Source organism: Emydura macquarii, unplaced genomic scaffold, assembly GCF_026122565.2.
Source record: "Emydura macquarii macquarii isolate MOO-44397 ecotype Brisbane River unplaced genomic scaffold, CSIRO-AGI_Emac_v2 contig_1348, whole genome shotgun sequence".
NCBI classification, from domain to species: domain Eukaryota; kingdom Metazoa; phylum Chordata; order Testudines; family Chelidae; genus Emydura; species Emydura macquarii.
This window is the reverse complement of record NW_027131485.1, coordinates 4,792,948-4,816,355: the sequence shown is the minus strand read 5'-3', so window position 1 is coordinate 4,816,355 and position 23,408 is coordinate 4,792,948. Positions and strand designations below refer to the sequence as shown.

The 23,408-nt window shown below is 38.1% G+C and overlaps 1 protein-coding gene and 1 long non-coding RNA gene across 5 annotated transcripts in view; one reads left to right on the top strand and one right to left on the bottom strand.

Annotated features, from left to right (window-relative positions):
* The window catches only part of BAIAP2L1 (BAR/IMD domain containing adaptor protein 2 like 1), a 64,783-nt gene that overhangs the window by 11,716 nt on the left and 29,659 nt on the right, over positions 1 to 23,408 (bottom strand). For all 4 annotated transcript variants that reach the window (XM_067550932.1, XM_067550931.1, XM_067550933.1 and 1 more), the window contains 9 exons: positions 8,175 to 8,236; positions 8,004 to 8,075; positions 7,438 to 7,575; positions 5,174 to 5,326; positions 4,473 to 4,637; positions 3,581 to 3,698; positions 1,768 to 1,975; positions 1,356 to 1,433; positions 470 to 647 (listed from right to left, as the gene is read on the bottom strand). In XM_067550932.1, coding sequence (XP_067407033.1) covers positions 470 to 647; positions 1,356 to 1,433; positions 1,768 to 1,975; positions 3,581 to 3,698; positions 4,473 to 4,637; positions 5,174 to 5,326; positions 7,438 to 7,575; positions 8,004 to 8,075; positions 8,175 to 8,236 — 1,172 coding nt within the window. The remainder of the gene's footprint in view (positions 1 to 469; positions 648 to 1,355; positions 1,434 to 1,767; positions 1,976 to 3,580; positions 3,699 to 4,472; positions 4,638 to 5,173; positions 5,327 to 7,437; positions 7,576 to 8,003; positions 8,076 to 8,174; positions 8,237 to 23,408) is intronic.
* Positions 12,583 to 23,408, top strand: part of LOC137155021 (uncharacterized) — a 29,934-nt gene continuing 19,108 nt past the window's right edge. Inside the window, exon 1 of the long non-coding RNA XR_010920326.1 lies at positions 12,583 to 12,784. This is a non-coding gene — a long non-coding RNA (uncharacterized lncRNA). The remainder of the gene's footprint in view (positions 12,785 to 23,408) is intronic.

The window sequence follows — 23,408 nt, the reverse complement described above, 5'->3', positions numbered from 1 at the left end:
GACTGGAACCTAGGGGAAAAGGAGGGAGGGAGTGGAACTGCTGTCTCCACTACCAGCCTATTGAGGAAGGTGCAATAGAAACCCCTGACCAGGGGTAAGGACTACTGAAACTTCTTGATACCAGTGGTAAGGACTAGTTAGTCTGGAGTTGGACTGAAGACCCAGTGTAAGGCCAATAGACTATTATTTGTTGGACTACTGGTTTACCCCAGAAGAGATGGAACTATCTGTGACCTGTCTGGTGGGCTGAGTTTCAAGAAGTACACCACTATGGGGTCGCAATGGCTGTCATCAGGGAGCGCTAACGCAGGAGAGCTTGCTACATCATTCCCACATGATGTTCAAATGTGAATAAGATAAAACACAGGCTCAGTGTAGGAGTTCATTCAGGAGGGTTGACAAATGCTAAGGATGGAAATGAACAGTTGGACCCATGATAACTGATTAAGTGTAATGCAATTTTACTCACAGGAGTTGTGCTTTCTGGTCTGGCCACAGGTGCTTTAACAGTAGTAGCTTTGGAATAATCTTCTCTCATATCAGAAGTTGTGCCTCTTTGCAAGGATCCCAGATAGTCTGGTGGGGGGAGGACAACACCACCTTTGTCTGCTAGATTTACAGAACTGATACTTCTGACTGGTGCAGGGCTAAAAGCAAAAAAACACATAATCGCTTAATTAAAATAATAAATGACACTGGTATGGGCCCTAATCCAGCAAAAAACATAAAAGCATGTGCTTAGCTTTTAATACACGAGTCATTCCACTGACTTCATTGGGACTACTCATGTGCTTAAAGTGTTGTAATAGATATGGGTCTCTGGGTGAGAAAAGATGGTGTATAATCAAGGCATATAAGAAAAAACATAGAATATATTTATAATATAGATCACATTATGAACAATAAAACACTAGGGGAAATTAATGTAAGAAGAATAAAAAAGTGTATTAGAAAATGTGCACACTGCAACTGAATGTGGTAGGTCTTTGTCTAGCCAGCAGAAATAAGCGGAAGGGACTCCTTTAAGGGTGCCTATTGCATTTGGATTATGAGAGAGGAGAAATGGGGGACTTAACTCAGTGGAACCAAGGAGGGGGAGGGGAAACAGGAAGTGACCAGACTATGTGCACCAGGGAGCAGGAGAAGGTGGGGAAGACAGGAGGATTTATACTGAGTGCATTCAGGAAGAATTTCTCTCTCTCTTTCATCAGTCACTGATCAGCAGCACCCTCCCTCCCACAGGAACAGAGTAGGACTGGGTATTTTATGATGGGCTGTGTGCATTGCTGGGACGAGAGTTTCTGTAAAATTTAAAGATCTTTAAATAGTTCAACAAACCCAACTAACAATATTACCTTGGCACTGGGACATGTACTGTTTCGTCCGCTGGTTCTTCCAGTAGCTTTGTGTATGATGATGGAAACCATCCTTTCCTGTAAAAAGGGGAAAAATGGACAACCTGATATATTTACTTGAGTATTTATCCTTTTAAATTGATAAGCTTAACAATGTTGGATGAAGTTTAGCTTTTAGGCCTGGCTTTTGGAGATGTTGTTTTAAGGGGGTTTTGCATGTGTATTTCTTTTTATATGGCAAATTTGCCTCCACAGTAACACTTTCCTGGTTGCTGAAGGCTCCCCTCAGAATTCCCAATTAATGATTGTGAGCAGGAAAGCAAAAAAAACACTGGCCAATTTAAACAGACAAAACAGAATAAGATGTATTTGTTCCTCATCCTGGAATGAGGTAATATATTGATTGACTTACACTTTAGTCAAGTCATGTTCTCCATAAAGCCAGCCATCCTTTTCTTCAGCTATAAGAAGTGTGATTACATCTCCCTGTGCAAAGCTAAGTAATGTCTTGTTAGTTCCAGAAGTATGTGGAAAGATAGTTTTTACTTTCTGCCTTTTCATTATGTTCAGTCCTGTGGCAACAGAAGTTGAACGTGATAAACTGGCATCATCTGAATTACCTGTTAAAAAAATCAATGCAATAATAACCACAGAGTAACAGAGTGAAACAGGTGCTTAAACGAGAAAAATACAACATAGCAGCACCAAAATTTTCCACCAGACAACACATCCAAACTATCTATTGTCCTGGCTCAAAAGTTTCCAGTTAAAATCTTCACAACTGCCATTTGCAAATAATTAATATTACCACAGTATTCCTTCTGCTAAATATAGGAAGTAATATGGCTATTGCAATAACATTAAACTAGTGAATATAAAACATACAGAATGTAATGACCATCACTGGTTTCCTCTAGTGACTGGATGTTGCTAAAGTACACATTAATGAGAAACCTTTCATGCTATCATTTCCAATTCCAAAAGATTTTAATTGTGTTCAGAAACTAACTGCGGTTCAGAAACTAAAGACCTATAAAATCTGATTTTTCAGATGTTACAAGCACTCAACCTTAGTTGAAGTCAGTGAAAGTTCCAGATGTGAATTAACACCACTGAAAAAGCAGGCCATTACTATGACTAGAGGGATTTCTCAAATCTTGTCTGTTACAACACATAAGAAATGGTTTGTGTTTGTCTGAGCAGGAGATCAAAGCATTATTTTGAGAATCTTGGAGAATTTTCTGCATTCCTTAACTTTATGATTTTGGCCTAGGTTTTTTTCTAATTAGTAAGATATATAATCAAGAGGTAATATTTTAACACCACTACAACACATCCTAATTTTGATGGGATTTCCCAAATCTTAATGGGATTTTCCATTTGTGGAGAGAGAAACAATGAAATAGTAGACTTGTTTTTCAGGACTATTCTGTATTTTTGGCACACTTTTTTAACAATGCTTTGTTTATTTTTAGTACTTGGATGCACTGAAATAATCACTCACATGAAGAGAGAATGAGCTAAATTAGCAATTTTCATTTGGCTTTACAAAATGGCACACCAGTATGCCAAAAATACAAAGTGATAGTCATGTGACTGATCAAATACTGTGCTTCACGAAGATAATACTTAAAACTTACATTACACTTCCATCAGAATCTCAAAATCTTTACGAGCTTTAAATAAATGTGGTCCAGCACTGCACTACTACTATTTTTCACCAGTTTTCAGTTGGGGAAATTAAGGCACAGGGAGATTAAGGGTGGGATTTTCAAAGACTCCATTAGCCTTAAGTCTGCTCCCACTGAAGTCAAACACTAGGTGCTTTTGAAAATCCCACTTTAAGAGTATTGCTCACAATTAATCAGGAAATCATGGGCAGAGAGTAAAACAGAATCTAGATCTCCTGAGTTGTGCTTTTACCATAAAACATCTTTCCCTCTTCAGTATTTTAATTTTTCTTATTAGACAGTTACCAATATTTTTTTGCTAAGAATATCACTAATCATTTTGGAAAGACAATTTTCCCCTCCCCTAGGACTCTCTTGCATCCGTTGGAACTCCAAAGATATATCATATAGTGACTACTTTGGTAGCCAAGACAGCTACACTAATTTTTGATAGATAGCACAGTATGTCATTTGTATTTATTGTACATCAATAGCAAGAGGAAAGTGAAGCCCATCTTCTACATTAAAATAACGTTTCAACAAGTAAAAACTCACCTGCTGAATTATTTAATCTTTCCGAAGGAATCTTTGGAACTGCTGGTGGATCTTTAAACATGTCAACTAAAGGACTAATATATGCTTTAGCTGTAGGAGCAGGGGGCACTCTTCCAACCTACAGACACAAAGTTTTATTAAGGTAATGTTATCATAGTAACAAAATGACAGGGACTTTTTAGATTATTTGCAATACTGAATTCTAAAAGGTAATACTAAAATATTCTTAAAGTATACAAGCTTCAAATTTTGGAAGGTCCTTAGCCCTCCAATTTCTTTGAATGAAAAAAATATTCTCTGCCACCTCACTCATCTGGGTTGCCAGGAAATAGAAGTCATGTTCAGACCCCTATTTTGGGGGGAAATAATTTTTGGGAGCACTTGAGTTTCTGATTGAAACTCAGCTAAAGTGGTAGCTTACAAAGGTATACTGAACTATATTTGGAACTGAAGGCTCCTAAAATTGTACCTATTGGTACTATAATATACTTCAAGCGGAATTCAGAAAATAAATAAATAAAACCCCTATTTCAAGTTACTATTTTCCAGTGATTGAAAAGATAATAGTGATTATATATCTGATGAAATAGATAGCAACCAGAATGTAACTTCATGTTATACTTATGTTAGAAACTAGTTCAGCTAGGCCCCAGTCCTGCAACTGGTTATGTGGGGAAGGTCCCTGCACTCATGTGGGTCCCCACCGAAGTCGATGGGGCTTTGTGTAGATACAAGCGTCTACCTGATGGATCCATTTACTGGACTGAGGCTCATTCCAGAATCATAATTCAGGTTGTTTGTTTTGGGCTTTTGGGTCCAAATGTTTTTGTACATAATGAGATCAGGGAAGTCAATTCATCCTTACTTGACAGAACTTGTAACCAATGCATACCATACTATTTCTCTCTGTCACTGGTGAAGGTTGTGGAGTTCCTGAGATTGGAGTGGAACCAGGCATCTTCATCTCGATCATATTCATAACTTTTTCTGGCACTTTTGTGGCATCACTACACATTTCCTGCCACTCAGGCAACTTGAAGCTAAGTAAATCTGCACACTGTAACCAATTAAAAAAAAGGTTGCATAATATTTATGCTCTTTTTGGTTAAAACAACATTTGAATTGCAATGGGCCACATTCTGCCTTTAATTATGTCAGTGCAACATCAGTGATGTAAATGGGGTTGTACATGTGTCAGGGACAGCAGAATTTAGCCTAATATAATATTCTTTCCAGGGAGTCTTTAGATACAAAATTAAAGCAATGCTATGTGATAGAAATTACTACCCTACTGCAAGACTGAGATATTGGAAATATTTATTCTGCCACTCCATAGATCTTTCAATAATATTTGGTTTCCTGTCATAGTAATCCATTACTTCTTTTAGTTGTAAAATTAACAGAAAATACTGTATTGAAAACATTTTTCTATTAACTGCTCCCAATAAAATTTTCATGAGCTACATAATGTATTTTATATTATCTTTATCATTTATGGACCTGAGCATACACTCAGGAGATGAATTTTATCTCACCTCATTAGGTCCTATGAGTGTTTGCATTCTTGCCACCTAATTTTCCAGCCACACTGACCTGTTTATGATAGAAGTGCATGTGCTGAGTTAAACTGCAGTGCTTGTCAACTAGAAAACAGAATCTTCTTTTTTCTTCAAGTAGAGCTTCTCTGCAACCTTCAGCAATAAATCTTTGAATATCACTCTGTCGAGAACTCACAGTTTCCAAATACTAAATAATAATAATAAATTAATAATGAATTACGTGTAGACTACTCATGAGTTTCTTACACAACCCTACTTACTTAAGCATATCTTGTTCCTTTATGGAATTACTTTCAGAAATCCAGTAATCTAAACTCCTTTATGTAAAGGAACATGAAGCTTCTGCTTTAAACATCTTTTACATTTCAGATAAGTATTTATCTTTACTATGCCCAGCAAAGTAGACAAAACTGACTGTTTGCCAGCAATCATCCACATATTAGAAGACAAAAACAAAATAAATGCAGTGCAGCAGCAAAGGGAAAGAATTTCTAGCCTCCACACAGAACTAAAAAAGGTCATAAGATTACTTCAGACCAGCAGTAAGTGAGCAGAGTAAATCAATTTGTGTATTTTTTTAAACTTCAGATGTTATCTTTTTTTTTTTAATCTTATCTTGTCTTTTTTTTCCTCACAGGTCCTATCTCTGGGCTCCAATCACCTTGGCCTAGTCCATCAATGTTTCACAAATATTAACAAATTTATCCACACGAAAGCACTGAAGTATAGAAATATCACTAACTCACTTTTATAGATAGGGAACTGAGTCACAAAGATTGAGACCTCAAGGACATCAAAGCTGGGAATTAAACTTTGATCTTCTGAATCCCAGTCTAGTACCTTAACCACAAGACATCCTTCCTCTACTGAACTTAGGTTAGTGTACACATAATTAGCAACTGTAGCTAAACAGGATTTTCAATTAACTTGGCTAAAATCCCAACTATTTTATACAGAAAAACATTGAAAATATGGGAAAAGGAAATAATTAAAAGAATAACATGAAATGAAGACTGAAGGAAGTAAGTCCAAAGAAAACTGCAAATTAACTAGTATTTGTGTATGTTTGATACATACAAAACATTTACATTAAAATGTGTACCATTATTTGAAGCAACAGCACAATCTACCTGTTTACCTTCATAATGTTACTATGTTTAGCATAACATCTTTCAGAATGAAGGATTCCAAAGCACTTTAAAAGCTTAAACTGATACACTAACTGCACACAGATATAACTTCACCCACTACTGTTACTACAGGGCAACTGTTAAATGCACACAGAGGAACTAACACCCATTTTTTACAAAGACTACCAAGTGATCTGTAATGACCACAAATAGTCCTAAATTTTACGTTTCCTCTTGAAGATGGCCACACAATTCCCGCCAGTAGCATGCTGCAACCTCCTGCACCTACTCTGTCACTTGCTGACACCACCTGCTCCACTGGAGCTGTGCTGCCTGGTGTAGAAAGGGTGGGGGTTAAAGATACAAGTGCAGAGAGGGAGTTTGTCAGTGAAGGAAGGAGAGGGGTTGTGGTGAAGCAAGTGAGGCTCCACTATTCCTGATTTTCTGCTGGTAGATGATCTTCTGCCAACAGCATAATTTAAAGCTGTCCCCCTGCAGATTTACATTATGCCAGGACCAGGCAGAACAGAACCAAGGAGCTATGACTGGCCCTCTGCCTACCCCTCACCCCCCACCCCACTGTGTCTGAACTTTGCTTGGGCACAGTGAAGAATTCAGCCTATCTACTGGAATACATAATATGTCCCAATTAATTGTGCCACAAATAATAGTATTCAGATGTCCTACTACTTGATGTTGATCATAAATCCAGTAGTGAGATGCCATTACTTCAACCCACAATTAATTGTTGGCACAAAAATAGAACCTAGGTTAAAAACAAAATCCAGGGCTTGATCCTACAAAGTGTAATGCAATCAATGAGACCCCATGTAATGTGTATTGGATTGGACCCTAAACCTCAATGTCAGTTTTTTCATTACATATTGTAGTAATCTCCTTAACCCAAAATAACTTGGGAAAAATCAAAAGCAACAATTAGTGCTTTGATGTTCTTCTATCTAACTGTTGCCAAACAACTAATATAGGAATTCTGTATGGTAACTACATATGTTGCAGGCATAGAAATCAAGGTCAGTTTTAAAAATCAGGCTCTAAACTGTATTCAGAAGAACTTAAATTAACAGCTGTACATTTTCTATTATTGACCAGTTCCCTTAAACTGGATACAAAACAAAAGCCAATAATGAAGAGGAGCAAGTACACTAACCTCCATTTCTTTAGTCTCGTATTTCATTACATTCCTTCCACCCTGACTTTTCCTTTTGATTTTTTTCAGCTCAGCCTGAGATTTCTCCAATGAATCTAACTTGCTTCTGTGTTCTGTTTGGTATCTCTTTAAAGTTGCCTGCAATCAAAGCATTTAAGCATCTCACAAGTGTATGCAATAATATAACTATCAAAGCACTATACAGGCAGTTAAGAAATCCACTGATGATTAACATTAAAGCAACAAATGCGTCAATTATTTTTTTTCACGTTGGCAAATCTAGTTCAAAACAAAATTCCACTGTTAAGTCACCCTGAAGTTTTTAATTCACAACTAAAATAAATGAAAAATGTTACATAATTGTTGTTAAAATTTAGATCATATTCTCTAATATATAGCTGTACATTACTGAATAACTTCTAAAATAAACCAAAGAAGTTGAAAATATCCCTTAGAAGTTAAAGATAAAATTCTATATATGCTCCTTTTGCAATTTATCATTTTAAAGTGGCACAAACAGTTGCTATGGCTACATACTGTGCAAATATTAAATTCAGTGTACTTACATTCATATATTTTACATCCAGTTCTGTTTTCTTCTCCAGTTCAGATATAATCTCTTTATGAAATGTTTTGAACTTTAAAAGTAAGCAAGTGATAATGAGGTTATTCAAAATTACAGTAAATCTGTATTTGTATAATTTCAAAAAAGGTCAAATACAATAAAAAAAACTTACACTTTCATCTAGACTGTCATTAAGTTTCTTGTGTGTACTTGACATCTCTATAAGAACATGTCCTGTGGATAAACAAATGCACCTTTTTCTTGTCTCTTTACAGATGTTTGAAGTTTGCCAACAGTAGAAGGAGCATGATACTTTTATAATTAACAGTACAACATGAACTAAGAATTTAAGCAGGGTACCTTCTTGCAATTGCTAATCATAGCAATCTTATCCTGAACAAAATAATTTTATCTGGCCACAGTTTTACCAAGCAGCTCACACATGTGACTTGAGTAATCAATGATCTATGTGAAAGTAACACCGAACCTCACTTGGATTGCCAGGCAGAAAAGATAGCTCAAGAGTGCTTTAGATATTCCCCCCTTTCAGGAATTGGGCCTATTGCCTCTGTAGCAGTCAGTTTTCTTGCCAAACAAGGGATTGAGGCATAAAAACTGGAGATTGTATTTGGATCATGGCTGTTGTTTACTCTGTATTCGAAAACTAGAATAATTATAATTCTCACTAAAAGTTTGTTAGCTAATTGCTTCCACAGAGCCTGTAGAAGAAACTCTCATATATTTTGTAGACTGAGCTGTAAACAACTACACATAATCTTGCACCCTCTGAAGTCATCTGCAAAGCTCCCACTGATTTCATTGGTGCACGATCACACTTATACTTCCCACTTACCTATTTGTTTCTTATTATGTTATTCTCCACCTCCCTCTTGTCCAAAAATACCAGCCCACACTAGCTGTTCATCTGCGTCTCCCACAATTGTCTTCATGTTTTCTTGCACGCTGCCCTATGTGCATGGAACTCCTTCCCTGAACTAGTCAGCAAAGCCACTGTCCTTTCTTCCTCCACATACCTCCTTTAGACCCACTTTTGTAACTGCTGTAACTACATGAAATCAGTCAACCAGAGCAAAACCCACAAAGGCTTTGAAGAGCAAACAATCCCTCCCAAGAAAAAACAAAACACAAACACCACCCTAAACAAAACAACCCTTTCTCCCCTTTAAGAATGCTATGGAGACAGCGAGCCCATTCCATTTGGAAGGAAAAAGATCCCCAGCTGGAGGATTCCCTTTGTCCCCAGGTCTTGAGGGTGGGAAAGCTGGGCTATGTTAAGGGGATTTTCCTATATCTGTTTTTCTGGGTCATTACATCCACCTCACAGAATGTTGTGATTGTTTCTTTGGGTGTTCTCTGTTTGTAGTTAATACAGTGCTCAGGGGTAAACACCATGTGAGGTGAGAGTTGCTATAGTAACTGGTTATTTTATATGCAGTAGAAAAAGTAAATACAGTGAAGTTACATAAAAACACTTGTATAGTAAGTAGACTGCATGAGCAAGTGACTCTGTTATTTTAGGGCTGCAGCAGTGGATGCTGTCTCTTTTCTGTAGTATTCCTGTTAACAGAACTCAATCATCACAAAGATATTGTAAACGTTAGACTGACTTTCCCAAACAAAAACTAAATTAAACTGGAGAAAGCCTGTTAACATTTATCAATAATTTAAGGGGAAAAGAATAGTGCTAAAAGAAACTTAAAAACAAGAAATTCAAATATAAGGTTGCACTTAAAACTAAAACTAAATGTCTGAAAATATGTAAAAGACTGGGGGGGAGGGGGGAACTGACAGCACATTTACTTTGAAGGGCATTTAAATGTGCCTATGCAAACTTTTTTCAAGAATTTACTTCCATTTCCTTTGACAGCATGTGAATTTGCTGCCACAGCAACACACCTGGCTAATGGCGGGTGGCAATCTAAAGATTAATGCAATAGACCTTGGCACTCCAAGCACTGACAGCTATCCAACAACTTTGGGTGCTGGCTCACTCTTTCATCACCCTTTTACACTCCCTTCCTTTGGTTTCCCTCCCACCACAAAGTAAATGCTTAGTAAAACAACCCATTCACCTGGTGTATCAAGACTGGAAAACCTGACATTTGAATGTTGTTTTTCTTGTCTGAAACAGCACTCAGGTTTTAGGGTCTGAATACTTGGTTAGAAACACATTTTTTCAATGTATAGTGCCAAAATTTATCTTGAAATAAAACATATTTTAAAAAGTATATGTTATTTTAAAAGCTTGCACTGGCTTAGTTTACAAATTTATTTTCTTCATATCTGTATTGGTTACAACCTACTACACCAGTACATTTTAAAATTAATATTATTTTTAAAGACCAGTGACCATCTGTTGCATAACATTTTTTCCTCTTTTAAGCAAATTTAACCAAAGGAAATCCTTGTATTCTTCACTGAAGATATAAAATCAGTTTCATGCTAGGATCCCCTCATTGCTACCAGTAATCCAGTAGCACTCATATGTACTGGCTCACCCATTTAACTTCCTGTTTCATGTTTTGAGTCAACATTTGGAGCAGAAACTCATAGCAAGTACACTGTAATTTAATAAACTGTATATTATAGGCCAAAATCTACATCTGCTATAAATCTGGAGTACATTCACTGACTTCAGAATTTGGCCCTGTGTTGTTAAAGGGTACTTTAAAAAGAATCTGACATACTTTTAGGTTATCATCAATATAATTTGAAAACCAATGAGAATTAGGCCTCCTAAGTGCCTAAGTAACTTTTGATGATTTAGGCACTGCAATGTGACACAACTCTTCAGTGGTTTGGACTGCACCCCAGAATGTGACAGAGGGTTCAGTGTATAACAACCAATCTTTGAAGGAGGCTAAAGAGGTTGAATTTAACCATAATGGAATGTAAAATGGATCAATAAAATGAAAAGGAAAAATAAAAGCGGCATGAAAAACTGTTTACAAAAAGACTAACTGCATTTGTTTTCTAAAACAACTGGCCCAAGTATGGCTTTTAATTAAAAGGAAAAAAAAGAATATCCGTGGAATTAACTTCTAATATGCATAAGAACCAGTAAGAATAGTGCAAGTCTACCCTTTTATGGCATGAATGCATTTGAGATAACAAGTGAAGCGTAGCTGTTCAGTATTTCATGTTTAAAAAAAAAAAAAAAAAAAAAAAAGATGTATGAACATTCAGTGCTGTTCTATGAAGGTGAATGCAGAGGGTAAGTAAAAAAAAAAATGTGAAATGTAAATGGGGGGAGGGTGGGAAGGAGGGGGAGAGAGAGATTATCAGTACAGTCATAGAGATTATATCAGAGGTCCAATATAAATATTGGATCAAAATTCCAAAAAATGCCAGCTTCAGTGGATGGTCCTATCGTCTGGATAGTTAGACTCCAACCAGTGCAGTTCAACCAATTAAAAAAAATTGGAAACCACAGACTAAAGAAGAATTGCACATCAAACTACTTTAAAAAAGGGTTACAATTAGGTTAGGTTTGGCTTAAAAAGTTAGATTTTGTAAAAATAAGTTTTCACAAAGACTTAAGACCAATACAAACATTTCTATGACTTAAACAACCTACCAAAAATTTTCCAGTGAGAACAGATTAAGAAACCCCTGCAAAAACCAGTGGTTGAAGCCATATAATGCTATACCCAGCTAGTGTAGGAAATGATGTATCATTGACTAGAAACGTGTCATTGACCAGTCTGCTCTCACTTTTCAAGGGGAGAGAAATGCAAAACTTAAATTAGACCCTGATCTTGCAATGACTTGCACACACTTAACTCACTGCAAGTAATTCTACTGAGGTAAATGGAGCTACTCACAGTGTGTAAAGCTAAGTTTGTTTGTAAATTTTCACACAGTCTGGGCCTTAGATTTTTAAAACTGCTTTCAGTTTCAGTGTTTGAAGTTATATATGTTTTTCAAAAGCATATGCTTTTGAACCTGGCTGTGTCCTTTGAACTCAAATAGCAGCACACGTACAGTTACTTTCCAAATAAGGCAATTAAAAGAAATAGCTCTTATGTAAGTTCAAGGGGTCAGACTAAAGTATTTATAAGAAGAAAAAGCAAATCTGTGGAGGTGCTTGAGGTGAGTACAGCTGAGACAAATTCTGAAAGAGCATTACAAGTTTGCTGGTTAAAAAGACATTTTAGTGTCCAGTACATCTTTAAAATTCAATAATGGAATAAAATTATTTTAACTTTCTACATAGTAGAAGTGTCAGTAAAGCAACTGGAATTAGAAACCAAAGCCCTTAATCATGGAACTGGATCCATTACTACAATCCCATGTGCCCAAGGGGAGACCCATTGAAGCAGGGGAGTACAAGTTAACAAACCCTACTGCAGAATGAGGGACATAGTTTAGTTTATAATGGTGCCTGTCACAGGATGGCTGGCCCCTTAAAGAGAAATGAGCTCTAGTCCACCCTGTGACAGCCTATTTGCCTCCACAGGTGGAGGAAATTAATGAATCATGTGACAGATGGTCATATGACAGAATCGGGCCTCTCGGGGTTAGGAAAAGAGGCCTGAGGCTGAATAGGGTTATAGAGAGAGAGGCAGAGAATTGACAACTTATGAAGGTAGTGTGGGTCTAGGCACAACCCAGTTAGAAACTGGTGTAAAGAAAGCAGTAAGGCTATTCCTCCAGAGACCCTGAGAAACCAGGAGAGAGCATGAAAAGCAGCAGATGGGGTTTGCCCCCTGACTTTTTTGAGCTACAGAGAGTTGGAAAAGGCAGGTGGAAAGATTCCAGGTAGGATGGCTGCTTTAATTATTTTGGGACTTTGAGGATGATCTGAATTATTTTGAGCTTTGTTAATAAAACAGCCCCAAGAAGGATAGTTCTTACTGGATTTGTGAAAGCCTTTTGTGAGTTATTGATTAGTCCTAGAGAGCAGAGTAAGGCAGGCTACTGAGCCAGGAGGTTGAGGCAGGCACTCTGGAGATGGCCAACCCTGTTACACTGCCATTTCATCATCCACAACAACAAAAATTCAGAGTTTGATCAAAGTAAACTTTTTAGTGTACTGAAGCATTTTCACGAATTGCCCTTTAAGGCTCCTTAATTTTGGCAAAACTACAATAAATTAAAAACGTAGCCAATCATACACACAAGCCTTACTACTCTTTTCATTAATGCAAGCTGGTATACAATCCTATCCTATTGTAGCACAGGTGGTCTGACTTGTTTGCAGTTGAACACATAATAAAAGTAGGTGTCTTCTTTTTTTGTTTTTTTTAAAGGCTGCTGCAGCAATTATTGATTTAAAATATAAATAATCTGAAAATCCTGACAGCATTCCTTTAACTGTAGAAGTGCTTTGCATTGAGCTGGTTCTAAAGCACAATTACTTTTCTCAAAATCAAGTTATATTAGCCAACATGTTTCAAATAAGGATTTCCAAACTGAATTTTTTTCAGCGCTATTACAATTCAGACAAATCAACTTTTTTTTTTTAAAAGTCTGAATTTATCACTAGTTCAATTTCATAACCACTCTAATTTTTTGAATTATTTTAATCAGCTGTAGGTTATTTTAGTAAGTTAAAGTAATTATTTCAGTACAAAAAAATCCAAAATGTTTTATGTATTTGAAAATCTCATTGAATTTGATTCAGAAGACAAGAGCCACAATCTTCTTAACTCTATAAGGCCTTGGAAGCTGCCTAAGACTAAGCATATTGGCTCAATGTCTAGACAAAGCTATTAAACAGCAAGCTACACAGGATTCCAGCAGCTACTGTTACTAATTTTGTGGGTTAGAGTTCCAGTGTCATTGGGAGGTGATGAGCTCATGCTGCTATTCTTTTCTCTTTCCATAGAGCTTCTTTCTTGATTCAGGTGAATGAAAGGCTGATCCTCCACAACAGACCCCTCCCCCAGACAATAAGTTATTCTAGCAAAAGTAGTAGCAATCCCCTGTGGTTTTCATATGACTGATTTGACCAAACTTTTAATATCTTTAACAAAAACAAAATTACAACTGTTTTTACAATTTTTTAAGCTATATTATAGCAAAGCCATGTACTTCTAGAAGAGCTGCAGCTGCTTAGAAGGGGAATTGCTGGGAGTCTTGAGGAACTCTCACACTTCCAGAGTAAGTCTATGCTGCAATTAACAGCCCACAGTTGGCCCATGCCAGCTGGCTCAGGCTCATGGGGCTCAGGCTAAGGGGCTGTTTAACTGCGGTGTAGATGTTTGCGCTTGGACTGAAGCCTGGGTCTGGGAGCCTTCCACCTCACAGGGTCCCAGAGTCCAGGCTGGAGTCTGAGCCCAAACATCTACAGTGCAATTAAACAGCCTCTTAATTGGAGTCAGCAGCCATAGGATAGCTAGGGGTGTCTAATTGCAGTGTAGACTTAGTCTAGTAGTCCCCTTCAGTCCTTCAGGGTAAGGTCAATTCAGAATGAAGACATACACTATCTACACTCTAGTTACTTCTCTTTAGTTACCCTAGCTCAAGTCAGAGTGGCCACGCAGCACAATAATACTGGAGTGGCTGTGTCCTCATTCACACTGTACAGTGTGTTTGGCTATACTGTCTCTAGCCACTACACTAGCAATTAGACTACACATTGCTCTAAGAGTTAGGAAGGCAGCCAGTGAATCCTGATACACCACTATTTGAGAGATAGTAGAAGAATTTTGAGTATCCCACTGGCAAAATGTGTCACATCTCCTTCTTATATAGTCTGATCCCAACCGAGAGCAACAATTTATTTCTGCTTACCAGTAACTTCTTTAGTTCATGTGGAAGTGGCTGTAGATTTGAAGGTCCTGTGTACAAACCCTTATGATGACCACGTGGGGGGGGGGGGGGGGAATGGAATGTCATGTAATATGAGTATCATGATGGATACATGTAAGAGGGCAGAATTAAAGTTGCCTGGCTAATCTTAATTCCAGTTTTTCTTTAGTCTTGAGTGCTTGACTTTGCAACCTTAACTTTTCTCTAGACATTTAAGGGTATTTCAACACAACTGCTGGGAGCGAGTGCCACAACCTGGGTTGACAAACTTTTGTTTGCAGGGCTTATGCTAGCATGCTAAAAATAGCAATGTAAATGTTCTGGCTCCGGCTGTGTAAGGAGGAAGGCGGGCTTCAGAGTCCGAGTTCCAGTATGAGCATGAACATCAAAACAAGGTCTGCACATCTATTTCTAACATGCTAGCCCGAGTCCTGGTAGTGTGAGTCTGTCAATCTGGGCCATAAGACTCTCTCCAAACAGCTGTGTTGACACACCCTAAATGGCCCAATGAGTTCTCATGCCTTACCATCTGGGGAAGCGTATAGGTGCTTAATACAGCTGCATGTAACTAATGAATCTATTTCATGTAGCACCAACTAAGTTTTAACTGAATATTTTACATAAATAACAGATGAAAATTAATGCTGAAGAAAGGGATTAATGTGCATTTTATCGATTATTCTGTCTAGCTTCATTAGGCTTGATAAAGTAAGTGGTTTAAATAAAGAAACTGCTAGTTCTTACCCAATATGCTTTACACACAGCATAATCCTGATGAACGGTTTACAAATAGTCACTCCCACACAACTATTGGCAAGAAAAATAAAATACATAAAATATTTATAATGACGACTTCAGTAAAATTTCCATTTATCCAAGATAGGAACACTGGCCCAAAACCAATCTGACTATTTTAAATATCAGTGAGAGATGCTTGTTAATATACAACACTCTGAAAAGGAAATATGTTTTTATTTCCTTCGGTCAGTTTTATTTGCTAACCCAGTGTTTTGTCACTATGGTTTGATCTCTCAACCATTATTCAGACACGTCTCAATAGACTTTCCACTGAACAAGGGTAGCAGGACTAGGCCTCTATTAAGTTCCACAGTATGTCTTAAAAATTAGACTAAAAGTTTTTTACCCAAGTTATATTAATCAGATATAAATAAACATTAAAGTTCATCTTGTTTTAAATGATTGGTAAGTTAAGATTCTAGTAAGTAATTTTAATGTTGAAAAACAAAGCAGGTGCACTATAAATAATGGATGAAAAATGGCAAACTTGTTGTTTCCACCTGTCACACCATCGCTAATAACTTTAAAGACCGCTGCAGGCATATTTTTGTTCAAATATGTTTTACATTAATATATGTATATAAAAGACTGACATAAGGCCCTGAAAACATTATATGTAAGGGCTTTGCATGTTTGAGTTTTAATCTTGTTTAAACAAATAAGTGGCTTGTAATCATTACACAAATCAGGCACAATAGAAAATAAAGTTACAACACAGCTATAGGCCTGACCCTGCCTTTCTGAAGCCCTGCTGTTCTTTAGGCAGATCAGTAAAGGAACATCACACAGCTGAGCTGGTCTTTGCTCTTTCAGTAAGACTAGCACAGGCAAAGCACGCCTAATAGCGGGAAATGAAGGGTTCCAGTCCTTTTAAAAACAAATAAAATAGATATGGTACCTATGAGCTATAATGTGGTCCTGTTCTGAGTGGTCTGGTCCAATTTTAGTAGTGGTACTCTCTGCATATCTTATCAGGTGCTCAGATTCAGCACTGTCAGATACATCTAACTCTAAAATGAAGAAATTAATGAACCACAAATAATATTGTAAAATTAAATGTCTCTTCGTAGAGTCCTAAAGAAGTTACCTTCTCAATACTGGCTCACATCCACAGTTTCTTGATTTGGACTGTCTTGTATAGCCCTGAAAATACCGTCAACTCTTTATTAGTAAAATGTGTGGACAATTAGATTACATATATTCAGTGGCCTTCTCCAGGGTTGGTGTCATCTAGGTATCCTGTTTTCTAACCTTTTATTCTCCCCTGCAAGAGAAGCTTCAATAGCACACAAATATAACTAATACAGTGAAAGCTCAAATGCCATTTTATATGCACATGCAGTCAGTTACTGACTCCCTTGTGCATTAGCAGAATAATGCTGGGAAGGAAACACATACTACCAGGTGTGGCCAACTATGCACATATGTACAGATCTGTGGGAGTGATTATGATTGGCCCCCTGCATATGATACTTGATAGCCCAATCTAAATATCATATGACCACACCCTGTTCTGGACAAGCCTCATCACAGTTCAAAGAGTTGCCAGAGGGAACACACCTAAACAGTGCATACACAGAATGCCACAGCATGAAAACCTGCATCTAAGTGCCCTAGGCATGGGCAATGCCTCAGTCAGTGGTGCGTTCTACATATACACAAGCAAGGAACGCACCAAAGCTTTGTGTGGCTCCCATGATTCAGATGCCAGTCAAACAAGATGCCTACAAGGACTAACATATATAACACAATTATTCCAGCACAGTCAGTCACACTACAAGAGAGCACCCCTTCATAGTGTCTTTGCTGTTGCCCTGCGCATGATTTGTGGGTATCAGATTAATACACACCATCGCAGGTGTGTTGATTATTTATTTTACCCTCAGGGTGTCTTCACATATATGGTTACTGATGCATTGTACTGTGGTCTCTGTACAGTCAGTGTTATAAATAAATGGGTGTGTTTACACTAGCAGGTGCTTGGACACATGTTGGTGTGTAAAAAGTAATGAGTCACAAAGGGGTGAGAGTACTAACTAATACTGATTAATAAATCTGCTTATCTTTAAATTAGCTATCCTGACACTAAACACAGGACAGTATACTGTGTGGCTACTAGTTATCTTCACATCTTTTTCACTGGGGCCAGGAAAGCCCACTTTAGAGTGTGGGTGATAGGGACTGTTAGGAAGTTGTTCAAGCCAGCATGTTTTTTCCAGTTATCTTTGTTTAACATTATGGAAAAAAATCTCTAGCAGTCCATCAGGTGCCTTTTCATATTAGGTAGCCGTGCCAATTTCATTCGGTTTTCTTTGGTATTAACACCCTTCTTCAACCTCAGTATCCCTGGAATTGGTCTCAACAGACTGTGTCCTTCAAGACAGTACATCTATTTGCCTTTTAGCTTTTTCTTGTGGCTGTAGGTGTTACCAACATTACAAAATTCAAATTTCATAATGGAAATCTTAAAACTGAAGTTAGAACAGTGCAGCTGTGTGTGGAACAAACTTCATTCTCCTGTAACCTTAGAAGAACCAGCTATAGCAGCAGAAGCTTCTAATCATGTGCACCCCTCGGAGTGCCTTCCCACCCTGTCACTTGGTGCCCATAATGCAGAACCTCTCATGCTTTGTGTTTTAGGAAGGGAAGGATTACATAATCTGAAGAAGGAAGAGGAGTATTTTGGTCTTAAATTAGTGGTGGTTTGTCCTGGTTCACTCCTAGCTGCTAGTTCTAACTGCAGCGTATGATTAGCTGACTGTGGTTGGTGGCTATTCTCTGACTGTAGTCTATTGCTTGTGATCTCTTCCTGCCAGCAATGATTGTGTTGCAACAGGGGGATTGTGCATTTCTCTTGCTTTCTGTTCATTATTCTGTTGGAACATTCCTAGGCTGTCTATGCTTGCAACAGTTTTAGAGGAAACTTCTGTACATCCAAGAAATCTGCTATAACCTTTGAACTGTAGGCTCCATGGGCCATCATCAGGGGATATAGAGCGGCACCATATGCAGGCTCATATTAGGTGTGCTACCTTTACTTTACATAAATGTACACACCTGCCTCTCTCTTTAAGGAGAAACATCCCAGTTCTGGGTGGCATATAATGTAGGCCCTGCTGAGATTCTTACAAAACACTCCATTGCTCACATGAGAAATATCAGCTCATCTGGACAACTAATTGTAAACTACTTTCTCTTCACCCCTGTTCATGGATTTAATTTAAGCACCTAAATCTGGTTAGTTGCTGAAATACAATGTGTCTGAGTTGCTGAGTATGCATAGCTCCCGCCAACTACTGCCCTCAGTGCTTAGCGACTCTCAAACTCAGGGCAATGATCAGGTGACTAAATATGGACTTATCTGCTTAAATTTAAAGATGCAGGTTTGAAAATTCTGAACTTGATCCCTACAGCTATTCAAACTTTCATCAATTTGTTATATGCAGAGTAATGAACAAGACAGGAAAAAGTATCCTAGCAAAAAAACTACACTACTTTTTTCTCCAGAATGAGTGTATTTATAAATAAAATATTTAGGCTACTTTACCTTCTGAGTGTAAAGTAGTAAAGGAAGAAATACTTAGTAAAATAGAAAGGAAAGGAAAACAGATGAGTATAGCAAATAGTGTTTCCACATGTGGAAGATCTAGGAAGGCTGCCTGTCTCCCACTTCCATTCCCTACAGCAGATTGGAAGTTACAAGTTGATACATTACACAAACACTCTTCATGACTGATCAAAGTACAAGATGAAAAGCTCCTCGCAGAAACAGAGGTCAGTCACCCAAGGATGAGGTGGGATATCTAAATGGTAGATAGAGCATGGACACACACTTGCCTGATGAAGTGTACTTTATAGACACGCTATTGTTTGGCCAAAAATCTGGCAACATTTGAGCCAAACAACCATATAAGAATAAAAAGTGTCTTGAAAATCCAGTTATTCATTCTGCCCTATACCCACAAAATATATTTTTTTCTAAAGAAAATAATAGCACAGATTATATCTTGGCAAATAGTACAAATATTGGGTGACATGTTGATGAGTCATCAATAGGGAACTTATTGACAATTATTTACCACAATTTAATACAAAATGACAAATTTTTGGACTTTAAGCTGAGTGTAAATGTATAAACACACAGTAGGTTTAACAACTTAGTGAAAAATCATTTTAGAATTTGCTGGACAACCACTTTGAAACTTCAGTGTCAAACATTTGCTAACAGTAAAGCCTGGTCTTTCAGACCCACCTTGCATCTTGTTTTCAAGATAAATTAAGTACACAGGAAACTTTTTTTTTTTTTAATTAAAAATGTTAGCAGCTTCTTCTAACTCAAGTTAAATATAAACTGGAGTGTTCCCCTAGTCTGTATTTTACTAATCCTTTTTAAAAGGAGCTGGTCCTGTATAGTAACTCTTGCCACAGCAGCAGGTAGACTTTGATTTTGCAGAAATTTCAACTGGTTGAGGTGCTAGAGTGGTTCAGTTTTTGTTGGCATCACTCCATTTGCTTCTCTATCCACAACTCAGTCTATTCCAAATAGTAAAATGCTTGTAACTATACAAGAGAAGACAATCCTGCACTGGCAGAGAGATGGGATCAGATGACCTATAGGCTTCAGAGTCAATGAGCTAATAAAGAAAAGGGCACTACATGTTAGCTTTCTAAGGCAGGTGAAATAGGATTCCAATTCAAAGGGTCTAATTATACCCTGGCATAATTAGGCACAATTCTAGTAAAAATCAGTGAAGAAGCATCTGTTTAAGCCAGGGCTGAATTTGGCCCAAATTGTGTAAGCAAATTGTCCTTTTTCTGCTTGATTTTCTCAGTAATGAGTGATATCTAAGCAGTGTCTTCTGGTAGGTGAGGAGATAGCTAGCTCTCCAGCTTTTTAGGTTAGGGCTCAAATGACTGATTGTCTTGTTTATTAATCAGGAAAGGAAAAAAAGTCATCTTCTGTATGCTGGAAATAATTGCAAGATAATGTTTTTGGGTATGTGGTTCAAGAAGCTGTTGCCCTTCATTATAGGTGTACAGTGGGAACTTTTCAAAGATAAATTACTTAAGGGTACCCACTTAGGTAAAAACCGCAAAACTTATTTTCTAGTTTGTGCTATTTCTAAAATCGTTCTCTAGGAGTTGCTTTTTTCATGTGCAGGATTCCTTGTAAGTAAAGTTCCTGATTGCTACAAGTGATGAGACAGAACAAAGTGTTTTAGAACAGACAGTTAAATATATGGATTTTCAATGACTTTCCTTTCAGAATGTTTTCAGGTCTGACTTCACAACAAATTGCAATAAAAATCTGAATTTACAGTATTAGCAAATAGAGATAATCCTATTCTGTTTTTAAAGATTAAACTATCATCAGTGAATTAAGTACCTGTGTGATTCTGATAAACATTTGTAGTGCTGTTTAACACCCCATATTAGTTACAGAAATGAGAAGAGGTAATTAAAAAGGAAAAATTGTAATCTGGATTTCACAGAGAAGTGTCCAACTCTCATTTTTGACTATCCTACTAAAGAAATCAGTGCTTCTATTTCAACTGCAAATTATTGCAATAGTTATAACAAGCCCAAGGATCAAACAGTTCTATTTTTAAAAAAATCTCACTTAAAATGAACTGGAGGAGGGAGCTTTAAAAAATTTGATAAACTATCAAAACTGAAGTTTCCTTCAATCATCCTGTAGTGACAAAGTCAGAATTTGTGAAGGAAAGAAAGGAAGATATGCAAGATTGGTAGCAGTGCTTGAGGACTCCAGCATAAGAGAAAGGAGTAACAAAAACCAAGAACTAAAATAAGGCTTTACACTAAAAAGAGCTGTGTTCTACAGAATGATTTGGATACTGACATGTTTTATGTCAATATTGGGAGTATGGGGGCATAGCAGCCTTATCTGATAATCAAAATACATAACAGCAGTATCAATAAGCTTGGCTGTCAAAAAGAGAATAGCTATAGTATCTCTCCTATTGCTAAAAAATGGCTAAGTGGTTTAAAACACATCTGTTAAGTAGGGCACTCAAGTCCCAATCCTGGCGTCTCTGAAATCTATGAGAGCAGGATAGACTTGGGTATAAAGTAAGGGAGCTGCGTAGGAAGGAAGGAGAAATGTACTCATTCCAGTTTGATAAAAGTAAAATAAGTTTCCAGCTTAAAAACAAGCTAGCAGTTTTTTGTTACAATATTTGAATACGCATGCTTGCTTTGGACCAAAAGATATAAAGATCTACATTTATTGAGGTTGAATTTAAAATAAAGTCTGAAATGTCTCACGGTTTTCTCAGTTGTTTAAATTAGTTTAATATATTATATTTACTTTCATTATATAAAATCAGATTATATTACACCAAGGTGTTAAGATGACTGGAAACAGCTTTATAAAGTGCAAATACATATTTTGTATGGTTTATTAATCAGTCCTGGATCTCAGAGGACTGATTCATAGCTTTCCAATAATTATGTGCACATGATTATAAAAGAGCTTGGGGTGTGTGTGTGTGTGTGTGTGTGTGTGTGTGTGTGTGTGTGTGTGTGTGTGTGTGTGTGAGAGAGAGAGAGTAAAATATACACACCCACTCAACACCCTAGATAAAATTTGGTTTAATAATGAATATTAAGAATGATGCCAAGCTCTACAGTGAAACTACAGCTGTTAGAAACGGTAGCAAGATTTTGGTAAAAGAGCTTTAAAAGTAGAAAACTTTTCTGAAACAAGTGCAGCTGTGCATGAATATATTAATTTTCTAATCTTGCCCTTTTATAACACAATGAGGGCAAGCAGAGATTCTGTACCCACACCAAACAAGGAACATGATCTGGAGTGAGCTTTGCTGTTCCTTTGAACAGGAGTGCAGACACAAAAATTTAGCACCTGCTGCTGGCAGGAGGCTTTGAAGGAAGGGCAGGGTTCTTCCCCTAAACCAGCGGTTCTCAAGCTTTTTAAATGGAGCCCCCCTGTGGACTTTTGTGTAACAATTGCGCCCCCCTCCTTTCCCCTGAGCCCACACCCCACTTTCAGGAAAAAATCCCGGCCTGCATATCATAGGTGGAGTTTGACTGCTTAATTTGGGGGGGGGGAAGCAACTCCCCCACTACCCCGAAGCCCGATGTGACCCGCCAGAGAAAATGGTGTGGCGGTGGGGAATCACACCTCGTTGTCGGGAGTATCCTTAGGCAGCAGTGTGGACGCAGCCGCTGCCTCTGGGAGCCTGTAGGGTGGCAGCGACGTGGGGTGGGGAACGTGCCCAGCAGCGGCAGGGGAGCTGCTGCGGGAGGTGGCTGCCGGGATCAGCGCTCCGACTGGAGATGGAAGCAGCTGCAAAGTGCAGAGCATGGCGCTGGACTGACTCTGTCCCCCACTCCACCAGCAGTCCTGGGCCCACTGCCTGCAGCAGCCTCCCCTCGCCTCTGTGCCCCTCCTAAGGGTCCCTCACCTCCAACACCTGCCCGGGGCTGCCCGAGTGAGGTGCTGGGGTCCCCACTGCCCCCCTGCCCTGTTCTCAGCCCAGCACCCCTTACCTAGCAGGGGGAGATGGCTCCATCATAAGTTGGGGGGGGCACTGTCCCCCCATACCTCCCCACTCTGCCCATGGTGCCCCCCCATGATCCATCTCGTGCTTTCTTAGGGGGGTCCACCCCCCAGTTTGAGAACTGATGCCCTAAACTACAGATTATAGTCCCCATCTCTTTTGCTGTTCTCAAGTATGGTGGAGATTCTGTCCAGTTTTTTGTGCAGGAATAAGAATTCCTTACATCCTTTCCCATCCCCACCTTGCACACCAGTACAGCACACAGCAGGATTTAGCTAGACATTTAGCTA